Raw genomic sequence first — 16,653 nt, 5'->3', positions numbered from 1 at the left:
ATGTGGCTGTTGGACAAACTCCGCCGGTCCGTAGATGGCAGCGGGTCCCAGTCCCATCCCTCGCAGTCCCAAGAGGCCATCCCCATCTCTGTGTACACCAACGTCCTGACGCCCAACCGGATTCCCGACTTCTTCATCCCGCCCAAGATCCTGTGCTGCCCCCCGGAGGCGGCCGAGCCCCTCACCCCGGAGCTGAAGCGGCGCTCCACCCTGCCGTGCTCCACCCTGCCGTGCTCCACCTCCGACCAGGTCATCTGCAGCCAGAGCCCGCGGGGCCGGGGCAGCCGGATGCCCAGCAGCCCCCAGCTGCTGTCCCGCCTGGCGGGGGACACTCGCAGCCTGCTGAAGTCGGCCAACCGCCACATCATCCAGATAGAGAGCGCCGACGAGCCGGGGGGCGACGAGCTGGGTGTCGCCGGGCGCCTCGGGGCGGGCAGCGGGGACGCCAACACCAACGCCGACCCCCAGTCGCAGAGCGCCATGTCCCTGCCCTACGTGCCCAAGGCCCAGACCTCCTACGGCTTCTCCACCCTGGTGGAGTCGCCCCACACCCGCCGCAAGGAGAGCCTGTTCCACAGCGACCCCAACAGCCCCATCACCTCGCCCAACGCCCAGCGCCGCCAAGGGGGCAGCCACCTGTCCCCCGCCAACCCCAACCCCTACCGCTACTTCAGCGGCGGGGACACCAGTGACACCTGCTCCTCGGCCGAGTCCTCCCCGTTCACCTCGCCCCTCCTCACCCGCTCCGCCTCCCTCATTCGCTCCCTTACCCAGGAGACCAAAATTAAGGTGAGAACCCTGTCGTTAATGCTCTGCTCGCATTCGGCTTCACTGTACATTATATAGTGGTTAAGCAGATGCCTCTCCTCCAAGGAGACTTAGAGTGAATTATGGAGCATCTTGCTCAAAGGCAGCTGCTTATTTTTTTTTTTAATTGGGGATTAAACTTGTACATTTCCTAACCACTACGCTATCCCGCTCCCTCTCTTCAGAGAGACGGATGTGTCACATAACATTAACCCCTGGTCCTCCACCACTGTGTTTTTCCACTCCTCAAGATGTCTCGCGCCAAGCGCACCTTGGGCCGCCACAGCTCTCTCTCCACGGACGAGTGCAGCTCGGCCGACAACAGCCCCAGCGTGCAGCGGCGCCGGCTGCGGTGCCCCAACTCCCCGGCCTTCCGCGGCCTGAAAGGCTCCGGGTCCCGCGGCGCAGGACCGGAGATGCTGCAGCGCCAGCACACGGTCAACCTCCACAAGGGGGGCACGCTGCGGCTCAGCACCCACTACGACGCCGAGGCCTCCATGCTGCGGGTGCGCGTGCTGACGGCAGAGGAGCTCTACGACCGGCAGACGGACATTAAGAGCATCAACTGCTGCGTGGCGCTCTACCTGAACCCGGGCAAGAAGCAAAAGCAGCGCAGCACCATCATCAAAAACAGCCGGAACCCCGTGTTCAACGAGGACTTCTTCTTCGACGGGCTGAGCCCGGCCCAGGTGAAGAGCCTGGCCATCAAGATGAAGGTGGTGAACAAGGGGACGAGCCTGAAGAGAGACCTTCTCCTCGGGGAGAGGGAAGTGTTACTGAGTGAGCTGCTGTCGGGCAACTAGAGGGTTTCGGGGTGAGGATAACTCGGGCACCGACAGAGGATCACCTCTCTCCATATGTGGGCTGTCCGCTCTGCCTTAAGGTTGAAACACGCTTCGGCAAAAGATATGTAAATGTTGGTGTAAACTTGGGAATAGCGTAAGCAGAGAGTAAATGCTTTTCACACAAACAGGAGACAATAGGAAGCCGGTGTGTAAACACGTTAGACAAAGCCTGGATGGGCAAGGTAGGATAGCTAGTAGCAACACAGTACTCAAATGAAGAACCGACATTGTCGATGGGATGAACAGAGTTCTTTGCAGATCTGTGTCAAATTGATCAAAGTCTTTCTTTGAATTGAATGGATTAGCAAGTTAGATCTCAGATTGTGTGCTTGAAGAGAGTTTACAGACTTCAAGAAAGATGTTTCATGTTTTGGTTTACACATCCCTTAATTCACTGGTTCTCAGTGTTGGGGTCAAAAACCCATTTAGGGTCCCCTGATGTGTGAGGTCTCAGGAGAAGGCTGATATAAGCAATGGATATTTGATGATCCATTTTAGCAAATAATTGTGTCACATACAGGCTCATAGTGGTCCTGTACAGACGAACTCACTGCCTAATGACTCATAGCCACGAGCAAACTAGTCTTAATCACTTAATGTGGGGAAGAGAAATGCGATCAGGTTTAATGGGATAATGATATTACCGGCAGGTGTTGATTGGTCAAAAACTGTTTGTGTGGCAGCAGATACATAAAAGTTAATGTTTGAGGTCGCAAATATTTTCCGAGCTAGATATGGGGTCATAGGCCAGAAAAGGTTGTGAACCACTACGGTAAGGTGTGTACAAGGTTACACAGCATTTGATTTGGGAAAACAAAACACCAGAACTCAAGTGTTTTCCACCAGAATGTGGAAAACACTCTGCAGGTTCAAAATAGCTTAATTTGACTTAATTTATGGTTGACAAATTCCCTCCTGCTAATGAGTTTATGTCAATTTCTGATCTTTGTGAGGTTGCTTAGTTGTTGTTGTGACACATTACATGATAATTCAGGTGGAGGTGTCTGGTATATTTTTGTATTAAGAGTCTTATCAAAAGTGAGTTTTGCATGTTGGAGCATTCAAGAGTTATATGGATAGATAAAAACTTTTATATTTTTCAATTTTGTTTTTACTTGATAGTGGATACATTCTAAATATAACTGTTGATGTGGCTGATCTGTTGAACCTGAAAATAAACACAAAAAGATCATCACTTTTATATTTTCATTTTACAATGTGTTTCACATAATCTTCTAATACACCAGGGATTCCTAACCTTGCAGAACGAAATGTGAGGGTAAGGGGCTATTTGGCTATTTTGTCCCTGGTGCCAACATATTGCATCATGACATATACCATTCTTGTTACAAATATTACCTCTTCAACTTGAGATCTTAATTTCCCGTCACGCTCACATTAATGCCAAGATAGAGTAAAGGTAAACATGATCCATACTCATTATTGAAAAGGTAACTTATTCTGGTCAGGTAAATTCAAAAACATTATTATGGCCATGCTCACGCTGTTAATAACATCCTCATTTACCGTAACAGATTATACTTGATATAATATATTCTATACTAAAGGAATAATACAAAAATAGCACATAGGTAGTTCTAAAATACTGCTGCAAAACCGAGGTTATTGTTAATTAAGCCATCAATCATGCCACGTCATATAATAAATTCAAGGTTGACCTTTTCACATTATAGGCCTAGCATTATCAGACCATAATCACACTAAGCACATGTGTGCTAAGGTGTATCTCTCTCAAAGTATACCAACCAGCAAATTACCTTATGTGAAAAAACAAACAGTTATTATCTCTGCTAGAATCTGGAGGATAGCCTTCTATAAAAATGTATAAATGAATAATGCATGACTTATTGCCCTATCTTCACGGCTTACATCATTGATCCATTATTCATATAATTCTATATTATATTTAAAAAATCTGTTATGTAGGCCTATATCTATCCTGTAGAAGTACTAACCTTAAATATGGATACGCAAAAAACGAATAGTAATGCAAGGGACAAGTATTTCGGGAATAGGTTGTCCAATGCTGCCTCCAAGTGGCTTAATATATCAATGTATTTTTGGTTGAGAAATGTAAAATAGTCTCACTTCGTCAAAAATAGCCTGGGATAAAATAAACCAAACAGATGCCCTGATTTATTTTGCTCCTTTATAAAAATATTGACAAATCTGCAAAGGAAGAATTAAAATGTAGCATTATGGATACATCATACCTCCTTAATTTTAATTATAGTGGACGCTAGTTACGGTCTGGACCCAGGTTAGCATAACATAACAAGCGAATCCATCAGCTGATACGGCCGAGAGCCAGCTTCATGGGAAACAAAGTTCCTGTAAAAAGTAACCAGAGAACACGCTGTTGAAAAAGCATGCATTAAGAACTACATATCCCGAAGCATATTGCGGAAACTGTAAACATAGACCTGTCACTCACACGCCATCTTGACAGCACCCTCAAAATGGCAGAGAGATGCGAGCGAGGGACCGAAAACAGGACTAGATTACCAAAATGAATTGTTTAACAACTAGTATCGTATCCCTCGGTCATGTGGTTGCGGCATTAGCTGAAAGTGCGTCAGCACAAAGCCAATAAAATGGATTTAACGACGACCGTGTTCAACGCGGCCAGAGATGGTAAGCTGAAACTTATACAGAAGTTGCTGAGCAACAAAACTCCAGAGGAGTTGGAGGCTCTAGCTGAGGAGAAAACCCAGGGGGGAACCCCTCTGTTGATCGCCTCTCGATACGGACATTTAGAAGTGGTGGGATACCTCCTAGAACAATGTAAGGCTAATGTTGAACTGGGAGGGTCTGTCAATTTTGACGGCGAGACCATCGAGGGAGCGCCGCCGCTGTGGGCGGCCTCTGCCGCCGGCCACCTCCCTGTGGTCAGGGCGCTGCTGAGGCGCGGTGCCTCGGTCAACAACGCAACGCTGACCAACTCGACCCCACTACGAGCCGCCTGTTTCGACGGTCACCTCGAGATCGTCCGGTACTTGGTGGAACACAGCGCTGACATGGAGGTGGCCAACCGCCACGGCCACACATGCCTTATGATATCGTGCTATAAGGGTCACAAAGATATAGCCAAGTTCCTCCTAGATCGCGGTGCTGACGTCAACCGCAAAAGCGTCAAAGGCAACACTGCCCTCCACGACTGTGCCGAATCAGGAAGTTTGGACATCATGAAGATGCTGTTGAAATGTAATGCGCGCATGGAAAGAGATGGATACGGAATGACACCGCTGCTGGCTGCCAGTGTGACGGGTCACACTAACATCGTTGAGTACCTCGCCCATCAACCTCGCTCTGTAAGGGAAGAACGAATCGATGCACTTGAACTGCTTGGGGCCACTTTTGTAGACAAAAAACGAGATCTCCTCGGAGCAATGAGATACTGGAGGCGGGCCATGGAGTTAAGGCAACCCCTAGACAAAGCAGCTTTATTAGCCAAACCCCTGCCCAGACCTCCAATCTCTGCGTACAACTGTGCCCAGGAAGTGACCACTGCGGACGAGCTGGAGGCTCTTATAACAGACCCGGATGAGATGCGGATGCAGGCCTTACTGGTCCGTGAGCGCATTCTGGGCCCGTCTCACCCCGACACCTCTTACTACATCCGCTACAGAGGAGCCGTCTACGCCGACTCGGGAAACTTTGAGCGCTGCATCAGCCTGTGGAAGTACGCCCTTGACATGCAGCAGAGCAACCTGGACCCCCTCAGTCCCATGACGGCTTCCAGCTTCTTATCCTTCGCAGAGCTCTTCTCCTTCGTCCTCCAGGACCGCGCCAAGGGCACCCTGGCGACGCGCATCACCTTCCACGACCTGATGTGCGTCCTGGGCAAGAGCGTGCGGGAGGTGGAGCGGGCGGTGGCCCAGAGGGACCACCCGCCGGAGGCGCCGCAGTTCACCAAGGCGCTGTCCATCATCCTGCACCTGGTCTTCCTGCTGGAGAAGCTGGAGTGCACGGCGGAGCAGGAGCACCAGAAGAAGCAGACGGTGTATCGGCTGCTGAAGCTCAACCCGCGCGGCCGCGGCGGCTCCACGCCCCTGCACATGGCCGTGGACAAGGACACCACGTCCGTGGGCCGCTACCCCGTGGGCCGCTTCCCCTCGCAGGCCGTCGCCTCGCTGCTGCTGGAGTGCGGAGCCGACATCGACTCGCGAGACCTGGACAACAACACGCCGCTGCACGTGGCCGCCGCCAACGGCTGCCCCAAGATCATGGCGCTGCTCGTGAGCGCCGGGGCGCACTTTGACGCCACGAACGCAAAGCGGAAGGCGGCCTACGAGTTGCTGGAGGAGCAGAGCAGCCCTGGCCACCCGGCGCTCTGCCCCTTGAACTACATCACCCTCCAGTGCCTGGCAGCGCGGGCGGTGGAGAGGCACAGACTGCCCTACAAGGGGCTTATCTCGGAGGAGATGGAGGCTTTCATTGAGCTGCACTGACCCTTTCACTCCAGCCCCCTCCCTCACCAGCATCTCTCTTAATGCCATCTACCTGTACTATAAACCGCCTCTCTTCCTGCATACAATAATATACACTCTAACTCCACTTTTCATCCCGGCCCTTATAAGCCCCCCCCCCCCCCCATTTACCCCTGAGACTATATAACGGCAATAAACAATCTGCTCTTCGAGTGGAAGTCTGCAGCTTATACCTGTTCAGTTGCATCTTTTATGTGTGCAGGACATAAACACTTTTAAAGATTGCTTTATTTTAAGCTGGCTGAAAGCTTAATGTTGTACTTGTGTTGCTGTATTTTGTCCTTGTTTTCTGTCAAGCAAACTGCGACTTAAATCTTTTTCTAGTGAGTTTGGGAAGCGGGAGAATTATGCGAGTGATATTTATTGTATTGGCTTTCATGGGAGAATGAGATTGAATGTGATGGCTTGATTGGTAGACCTTTGCTCAGAAATGGTAGCCCTGAACCAGAGGGGTGCTTGACAAACACATGACATGTATTGCACGAACGGGGCCATCGTATATTCATGAAGAATAACTTGACCTTCAGCAGCAAACGGAGCAATAGAACACTATAATGTAAATTAGAACAGTCAAGAGCATCTCATTAGTTATAATCAAGGGTACCAATTTGTTTGATACTATAGAACTGCTTTGACAGCCAGCGGCACTAAAGTTAAAGGGTCACGGTTGTCCCTAACTAATGCTAATGCTATCTCTAGTCTTGCAGCCCAATGTTTGCTGCAGCGTCTCACTTATGCACTTTGTTGTTCTCTTTGAGCTGATCTTTGGGGAGGAGCAGGACATTTAAATGTAACCTAAATCATAATTCCTCGTACCAGGTTTTATTGCGTGAGAAGTGAATTGACAGCACAAAATCTGGGCAAGTCAGGATTTTATTTGGGCATTGTAGTGGCAAACCATCACACGTGCCTGTCGTCTTATAAAATAGAGCTGGGAACCAACTTTCACTTTCAGCAAGGGCATCTAATTCCTGACCGAAGAAGCAGTCCTCTGATGTGGCTTGGACAGTAACTGAATAAAAGTATGCATATATATTCATATGCATATGTCAATATGAAGTGCAGTTCAGCGATGCAAAGAGGGCTCGCTAGCCCTGCTTACGTGTTAGTCTTATTTTTAACTAATTTATCAGATTGTATTTAATCGTATTCTTTCTTCACAGCTTTATTTTTTCCATCTGCATCTGTACCAAGCACCACCGGATGTAATGGGACACTGAGATAGTGAATTTTGAACTTACAGGAAAGCTATGAATATCGATCGCCTATCTTTATTCAACAGATCAGTGGGTTCATGGAGATGGGAACTGAGGAACAAACAATTCTCGGAGATACTTCAATAAAATTCAGTATCGAAACCAGATAGTGTCTGTGTGTTGTTTACAAATGGTGTACTCAGTGTTCATGAAGCTGCATTCCTCCGCACCACTGTTGATATTTATGTTTCAAATGGTGTTAATGATGTAGAGCGTAGCATTAACACTGCCAGGCTTTGGGGTTTAATTCCTACTAGAGCTAATCCATTCTGAGAAGTTATGCACTTTCATAAAGCATCCCTCAAATGACATGTGCTATTTAATCGTTACTCTGTTTGCAGTGTGCTCTCTTTAGAAGATAGGAAAAAAATAAAAATATATGTTGAAGCCTAAGATAAATATCTATCTAGATGTACATTCGATTTTCTTATTTGAGGATGGTGATTGCTCTGATGGCAGTTTACAGAGCGGATCTATGTGCCTCAAAAGCAGATCCAGGCACGTCTTGATTCCAGTCATGCTTTTAATGTGAAGGGTCAAAACACATGAAGTCATAGCTTGGCAGTGCGACCAGTTCAGACCCACAGTCAGGGGTCCCACATGGTCATCACTGGCTTAGTCACCACTGCCCTGCCCCCCACACACAGCCGTACATGGGGTCCTCTGCTGAACTCGAGATGGGGAAATAAAGCATTACAGAAACATGATCTTTCAGTGCCCGGCACTCTTGAAATATAAATAGTGTAATTAACGTCACTACTGTGGGGTAGTGGTGGAGACAGCGGACATTTTCCTTGCTAAATTTAGGTATGTTTGGCCCTCAGCCTTAGATTTGATAGTGGAAATAGCAATACTGTTGGGCAGTACAGCCAGCAGGCAAGAGGGTGAGACACATTTAAAATAATTTGAAATGGGGTCCAAATTTAGTATTATATTATCAGGAAGCCCAACAGCATTTCTTGTCTACAAAATATTGTATTAAATATCGACCCCGATTCGCCTCCGATAGGCCTAGTCTAGCTATAGTTGAGCGTGAAGTTGATGTTTTCTTTTCGTCCAGTAGATGTCATTACCGACCAAGAAATTCATACAAATGAGTGGGCAAACTCTTTGTTCCTTCAGAGCAAGCAGAGAGACGCAGGGGGCTCTATACCCAATATTACAATAATATTATATCAAGGTAACGGAGTGATATGGTAAAAGCATATTGGTTAAACAAAATGTGTTAAGACCTTTTTATTGAGAGTTGTATTTTTTTTACTTCAACAGTGAGGGTTATTTATAATTTTTAATGTGTGAAAGCTCCTTAATGAAAAATGATACCAAGGATGCAATAAGGCAAATGACCTAATTAATTGTGACCCGCTGTGCTTGTGGCAGTGCAGCTACCATGCATCATGTGGGCAAGTCCTAACAGTATGACCTATAGGCATAGAGGCCATGATTTTATATGCACACTTCGACGTATAGAAGATACATGCTACATAATCTATGTCTGTTTGATAATTATAGCATTAAATAAATATGACATTCACTCTAATCAATATTGGCTGACTGTAAAAATAGCCACTGCCAATGTTAAAGTGGCTATCATTTTGTACACGAATGCTAGGACTTATGTTTTTTATATCTCATATAATAGAATAAAACTATGGCCGTGCCTTCTTCACTTCACCATAGGCACCAAAACTACAGCCCCAGTCAGCGGCCCAGACCTATGGGGGGGGGATAATGAGGTTGATGGGGGATACGGTTGCTATTGGAGATCCTGACTGCATCACGTCATGTGCTGGAGGAGGAGGGGGTGGGGTTGCTTCGGCGGTACGTGTGTGAGCGAGGGGAGGGGAAGCGAAACGAGGAGAGGAGAGGAGGGCATTAAGGAGGAAGGTAGGGAGTATCAATGGCATCATCCAGCAATATCTAAAGCTGAGTGGCCGGCAATGCTCCCTCGACAACAGGGAGAGTAGCCGAACAGTCGTAGCGGTCCTGCGAGGTCCACCACAGGACATTTCAAAACACCGGCGATGTTTTGTACGCTGTCCACAAAGACAGACCTGTGAAGGGGGTTTAGCTGTCACTGGATTGCCCTCTCGGTCGGTGTTTCTAAGGAATCTTCCACCTGCGAACACATCCCGATGAATTTATCGGTCAGAGAAGAGGACGTAGCACTTCCTACCAAGGTAACCTAACACGGTGGGTGCATGCAGGAGTTTTTTTTAGTACCGCACCCAGATCTCTTATTCGTTATCATTGTTTGGCATGTCATATAAACGGCCTGTTACCTGTAGTCTAACACTGTCGCCTTGTATTTGCCGTACATGCCCGTCGGTTTCACTTGTTAGTTTGTTTAAACGACATGCTGTGAAGATTTAAACTAGAGTTCTGGTGTTGCCAGATGAGATGGTTGGAAGCAGGGCTGTGAGCGCTGCCCCCCCATCCCCACCCCCTCCTCATTGTTCCCGGGCGAGCGGGCAGAGCGAGGACCCCGCAGCTCGAGGACCCGCACATTGGCAAAGCGTCGCCTTTGTTCCCGAGTCAGGTCGTGTTGGCATAAAATCTATCTCTTGACACCTTTTCCACGTTTTGTTTGTTTAAAGGCGACCGTGTCTTCAAAGGTGTGTTATAAAGTCGTAAGTCTACCTGAGATATACGTTTATTTCGGGCGGTGTTGTCGGAACGTCTACGTTTAAAGCACTTTGCCCAGGCACCAGGTGGCAGAAAGGAAAAGCATTATAGCCGAGCGTCCCCTCAAATGAATAGTCTGGAAGACGCATATGGTTCCCTGCAGGCCGTATTGTAGTTAAGAAGCGAATTCATTCCATTACAAAGCGATTTGTCTCGTTATAACCCTGGCTGCTTTGTAGCTAGGCCTATGTTTATCATTAAACAGTATGGCATAGCCTACACGTCACAGCGGTGATTTAATGCTACGTCAATCTACCTACTCATGTGTTCATAGCCGATTGGGGGTGCTTTCAATTAAATCATGAAGCCAGTTGTATATGAGAATGTCTGCAATTATTCATTTGTATTTACTTCAAGTTAATAGGGAAACAAAATTGACATAAAAGAAAGTCGTATTTTCTTCAAAGCAGATGTGATTCTCCCGAGGGCTCCCTGTGTCTTCTTGTTATTTTTCCAGTCCATTTGCACATTGCTAATTATTTTACTCATTCACTTTCACACTTGGAATAACCTCGGTTGTATATACCCAGAATATATTTCTACGACTCTGCTGCACCTAATGGTCTTATTAAAAGCTTGAATAATGAGCAATATTTTGACACATATATGAAAAATATCGTTAATTACATGCAATTGGAAGAACTTCAAATTTTTTGTTCAGTTATAGGTTTGAGGAGATATCCTAACCTTCATCAAAGCATAAAGGCATAAAAAGGCACAAAAATGAATACAGGATTAAACTAATTCAAACTTAATATGTTGGATAATGTGTGTTCTCGCAGTAGAATCTCACAGAGTGGTAAAGTCTTTAACAGCCCTATCCTTTCCTGGAAGTGTAATATGATATTCACCCGAAGCGGATGCTGGTCTGCTTATTGCACCAGAAACATGGATGGCTCCCATACATTGTAGTCCTCACTGATATAATGGGCTTCTAGGCCGAGGAGCCATCCAAGGAATTGCATCATCCAAGTGAAAAACGTTGGTCGATTCCCCAGTGGATGAAAGGACTTCAAAAGTCCTATCATCCATTCTAAAAAAACGTATTCTTTCAAAGACCCAATAGGTTGTCACATATTTGTGAACTCCTATTCATGTGGAAGCCTTGGCCTCATTATGTACATTGACCGTACGATCCAATCCCCTGTGACCTTCATTGGCTAATTGGACTAATAAATCGAGCTACGTACATGGCATGTCAGGTCAAGGGGCGTGTAACTCACATTGGGCCTCACCTCTGTGGCCGGTGCATTTAGGATGACCAACCGGCTGCGTGCCCTGATATCTCATCGAAACTCATCCATATTTGATTTCCAAAAATACATCTGCACGGCAATATTTTCATGACCCGGACAGCAACAAACAAAAAAAAAATTAGCGTGCATGAACCTGTGTGTGCGGCCTGCGATTACGTGTGTGTGCGAGTGTCTTTCTGCCCATATGTGTGTTTTGTATGAGCAAAGGCTGAGCGATAGGTTGTGACTTGACTGATGCCCTTCTCCGGCTGAATCACAGATTGTGGTGTGTCAGCATGTATGAATAATGCACACGGCCCCACAACCTCTCTTCTCTTTCCTTTCTCTTCCACCGCTCATCTTGTCTCTTATTCCCCCTCCATCCTCTCTTTTCCACGTCGTCCAATGCAAAAGGGCAGGGCTGTCTTTTTTAGCCCCAACCTGACTCCATGAATCCTCATCTTCTACCAGATTATTTCTCTTTATCATGAAGATCATGCGATTTTTCTTTATTCATTTTTTTTGCTGTTGCGGAAATTCCCTGGCGGTAAATCTCCTCCGCCAAGCAAAGAGACATGCAGTTGCCAGTGCTTCCTGCTTTGCTGACGGTGCGCCAAAGCCAATGTTGAAACGTGTTGATACACAAGTCATTATCCAATTGCGGGGGCCCTGATAAAGTGCAGTTGACAGTTACATCCCTGACTGACGGGAGCCATTAAGACGGGGAAGAGCTGACTGATAAAATGGCTGACGAAGTAGAAGAAAGACAAACTGACGATCAAAGTGTGAAGAAGAGCAGTATACATGGTCTATTCGCCAACTTTGATGCATACAGTTATGGGTTTTTGAATTGTTTAGACCAATTAAACAAATGTTCCGGTTGCAAGAGAGACCTTTAAACACAAGCGTGCTTTGTTGAATGTCTGAAAACTTTTTCAATCTACTTCAAATTGTGTTTAAGCAAGTTTTGATCTTGGATAGGCCTATTTCACCATGCTAGAATGCCTTGGTCTGCCTCCGCTAGAAAATCCTAACATTATAATGTCAACTCTAATGTGTTCAACATGAGTGGCCATACATTTACCTGCTTAGCTGAGTTACACTGTTTTGGCGTAGCTTAGGCAGGGCTAAACCTATCATATGTATTTGGCTCTGGAGTCTATAGAGATGGAAGAACCCGAGATTGAGGATAATTGTTTGATGAGACCAATAGCTTGAACAAGACCAGTAGCCTGTCATTTTATGATTCACTCACAGTGACAAACCTACACACACACACACACACACACACACACACACACACACACACACACACACACACACACACACACACACACACACACACACACACACACACACACACACACACACACACACACACATGCGCGCGCACACACAAACACACATCATAATTTGAACAAAAAAAAAGCACATTTTCTACTCCATTAAACCCAAGCTCCAAATTCTATTCACAACTTTATCATCCCTCAAGGGGAAATTCATTTGCCGTCACACAAATCTCCTTCCTATCAGGAAGTAATTTGATAGCTTATTAGTGACAGAATGGTGGTGGGTGGCCACCTGGGGATCCAATAAATACATTTTTATTAAACAACATACAAGATATTACTGCTTGAAATGTAAATCATTTCCGATGTATTTTCAAGTGAGTTGCAAATCTGTAATTATAAACTAATTACTGAGATACATTACTCATGTTTATTAATTTAATTTAGATGGATTGAGCCTAATGAGCGTCTGTATTAATACTATTAATAAGTGTTAGTTATAAATTAGTATTTAGGAGATTTTCCTGCTCTGCAGATGATCTTGGGGTTGTCACGGAACAGTGTTGCATTACTGCAAAAATAATGAGCTCTCCGAGGACACACCATGTGACCAGCAGAGACAGGTGATACCATGGCAGCACTAATACACAGGAGAGTGTTGGATTCTGGGTAAACACTATTCCTCCAGGTAATTGATTAAGTGTAACTCTATTTGCATCTGGGTAAAAGTTACAAACAATAAAGAATGAATGTTTGCCTATGGTGCTTGAATGACTCAAGTGTGTGTGTGTGAGATAATCGTGTGAATGTTTACATGTGTGTATTGCAAATCATTGATTGAGTAATAATAATAATAATAATAAATAAAATGTATATAGCGCTTAATATGGTACTCTAAGACGCTTACGAGTACAGTTATAGATCGTAGCTAATCATTGCCAGAATTTATAGAAGTAATCATGTGCTTGTTAGTTTATTAATCAATTCAGTGCAAAATAAAAAAACCTGTGAGACTTCATAAGTTTTTTTAATTTTCCACCCACCCTAGTATTTCTCCCGTTACAATGCAATGTGTTTACGTTTATGCAATTGTTATGAAAAATCTGTTACGATATTAAAAGCATGAGCGGCATCTCTTAATGAATCCGAACTGAAAGATGATGACGCGAGAGAGAGAGAGAGAGAGAGAGAGAGAGAGAGAGAGAGAGAGAGAGAGAGAGAGAGAGAGAGAGAGAGAGAGAGAGAGAGAGAGAGAGAGAGAGAGAGAGAGAGAGAGAGAGAGAGAGAGAGAGAGAGAGAGAGAGAGAGAGAGAGAGAGAGAGAGAGACAAACACGGCAACGCAGACAGAGGTCTGACGTTGTTAGGGGTGCTATCTTTCTGCTCCACAGAAACTCACTAATGAGCCTTCTCTCGCTGCCAACCTGTTTCCTATACACACTGGATGTGGCAATTCATTGAAAACTACATTCATGTAGATGTACACATGATGTACACATCTCTGTGTGATGAGCGATGCAAACACTTTGATGATGATGAGGCAGAGAGAAGGAATGAAGTCTGAGAGAAAGAGCATAGATACACAGACAGATGTGAGAAAGAGAGAGATAGACAGCTGGGTAGATGGATGGATGGATATTGATTGAGATGTTGTTTATGTTCCTTTATTAGGATTTAAGGCTGTGCAGGCAAATGAATAACAATGTTGAAATTAGTATTTCAGTCTGCTGACCTGTTTGGAGAAAGGTCTGTGCCAAGCTCAGATATGCTAATCTGACAGTGAGCTGACGCCATCTAAACTCTCGGCGTGTCTTGTTAGCCAATGCAACGCGCAGAGGCACGGGTTTGTTTGTGTGATGGAGAGAAGGTAGCAAAGAGGTCGATACATGGGATTAATATTGCTGGTGTTTTTATTACCTTTGGGCTGACTTCAGTAAATCATGTTGAGCGTGACACCGGGTAATCCAGAAGGACAACAGGAGAATATAAATGCAATTTGCAAAGATTCCTCGTCCAAAAGCGCCGTTCATGCCAGTTGCTTTAATTTTTTTGTTTAATTTACATTCCACAATTCATCATTGTTTATGTACACATTAAATACTATAGTGAGTGCAATGGTATTTCTTTCATTTAAGCAAACTGAAAGCAAAGAAACCGGAATAAAATGTTCTTAGCTGTGGTACTGAAATCCACAGAGGGTTACAGTGTCTGTAAAACATGAGCTGTAATAACATTTTGGCAAAGAAACTTTAACAGAAATCAAATAAACTTAGATATGTTACCAAGTGTACCTTTTACTTCCGTCCAATTTAATTCATTCTCGCTATTTCTTTAATCAGTCTGACGTAACCCAGTACAATAACTAGGGCCATGTAGAAATCTTAGCAATGCTCCTGAATGACTTTTTGCTTAAGGCTCGATGATAAAGTGTGGTAAATGTTGTTTATTTTGTGTGGTTTGAGTCCTATAACACACCTTGTGCCAAATAACAGACGTCACATCTGTTGTGGGTCTCACTAGAGGAGGTTGAAGCATCCCTTTCCATATGCTCCTCTCTGGTGGCACATGACTGTCTGACCTTGGAGCCATTTCAAGATGGATGAACACACTTTTGCGCCATTGTTGATGGACCCCCTCCCTGTGGTTCTCTTCGGCCAATAAAAGTTTGAGGGCAGAGAGACTGTAGAGAGGAGTGTGTTTCATCTGTTAGGTGGCAGATTGGGCCGTTCCACTGCCTCTGGTGGTTACATGGAATGATCCCATCAATGGAAGTCCAGTTCTCAAAATAAAAGGTGCAGTTTGGGTTGAGATACTGAAGCCAGCATGTGGTCATGCCCCCCTCTCCCCCCTGTAAATATAACCGGTACCATAAACCGAACCACTGCTAGCTAGCTCTACAGCTTTCATTTATATCTCTCTATTGCTTTATTTGATTTCATCGATTGAGTTATTGACTTTTTTTTAGTACTCTGGGAAGTGAAATTGGACACTAGTGTCGGCTTCATTTCAAACTGCCAGGGAGAGATGATATTAGCATTCCTTCTGTTTTCCCCCCCAATCTCCCAGATAATAGTTACCGTGCCGTCATTTATTATTCATCGCTGTAAACGACTTGAGTTACTCCAGATACGGTGGGGAATGAGCGTGGGCCGTCCGCAGCAGAACCGTCTCGTCTGTCTTCTTCTGCCGTTCTCCACATGGCCTTTGTCAGCGTTACCTCGCGCAGACAAAATGTCTGCTAGCACGGCCCAAGACTCGGCGCCCAACTCTGGAATAATTTATATATTGAGGGTGAAGAGTCACTCTATTTGAGTGACAGGTATGTTTACTTGCTAAGGAGAGGGCTGATCTCAGACTATGGCTTCTCCTCTAGAATGTAACCAAGCTGCTGGAGCCAGCCTCTGAGCCACATCCTGTGTCTCTCTCTCTCTCTCTCTCTCTCTCTCTCTCTCTCTCTCTCTCTCTCTCTCGCTCTCTCTCTCATGTGTGTGTGTGTGTGTGTGTGTGTGTGTGTGTGCGTGTTTGTGTTTGTATGCATGCGCTTGTGTGTAAGAGGGAAAAAGTGTCACAGTCTGTACCCCATGATGCTTTGCCATCTGCCATACTTTGTGTGTGTGTGTGTGTGTGTGTGTGTGTGTGTGTGTGTGTGTGTGTGTGTGTGTGGGTGTGTGTGTATGCGTATGCTCACGCGCACACGCGTGTGTGCTCGTGTGTTTGTGTATAGGCTCATTTGTGAACGTCATCGCTACCAACAGGGCGTAGGGTCAATGATAACAGGAGCCAGTATCATTATCAGCCCCTCATGTTTTTCTCACCTTTAAAACAACCTATCAGCTCTTAACACGATACATGGCGCAGCCTCAGAAAATATGTCGCAGAATTTATTCAATGTGACTTGAGGTTTGAAGAATCATAGGCTGAAATAAAATATAATGCCAATAGCCCTGTTAAATGGATTGAGTCTATTTGAAACTCCCGTACCGAGAAAGGATAAGAAAACCAAAAACTATTGATATTTATTTGTGCT

General features: G+C 45.4%; 2 protein-coding genes across 2 annotated transcripts; both read left to right on the top strand.

Moving 5' to 3' along the window:
• Positions 1 to 1,610, top strand: LOC130387902 (C2 calcium-dependent domain-containing protein 4C-like). Its single transcript, XM_056597197.1, has 2 exons — positions 1 to 789; positions 1,059 to 1,610. The coding sequence occupies exons 1-2, from the start codon at positions 1 to 3 to the stop codon at positions 1,608 to 1,610; spliced, it is 1,341 nt and encodes a 446-aa protein (XP_056453172.1).
• A 2,344-nt stretch (positions 1,611 to 3,954) lies between these two features.
• On the top strand, positions 3,955 to 8,206 carry fem1a (fem-1 homolog a). Its single transcript, XM_056596659.1, has one exon. The coding sequence runs from the start codon at positions 4,268 to 4,270 to the stop codon at positions 6,122 to 6,124; it is 1,857 nt and encodes a 618-aa protein (XP_056452634.1). The 5' UTR covers positions 3,955 to 4,267; the 3' UTR covers positions 6,125 to 8,206.
• The last annotated feature ends 8,447 nt before the right edge of the window (positions 8,207 to 16,653 follow it).

Source organism: Gadus chalcogrammus, chromosome 8 (genome assembly GCF_026213295.1).
Source record: "Gadus chalcogrammus isolate NIFS_2021 chromosome 8, NIFS_Gcha_1.0, whole genome shotgun sequence".
NCBI classification, from domain to species: domain Eukaryota; kingdom Metazoa; phylum Chordata; class Actinopteri; order Gadiformes; family Gadidae; genus Gadus; species Gadus chalcogrammus.
The sequence above is the reverse complement of the archived record's forward strand: the minus strand, read 5'-3'. Positions and strand labels throughout refer to the sequence as shown.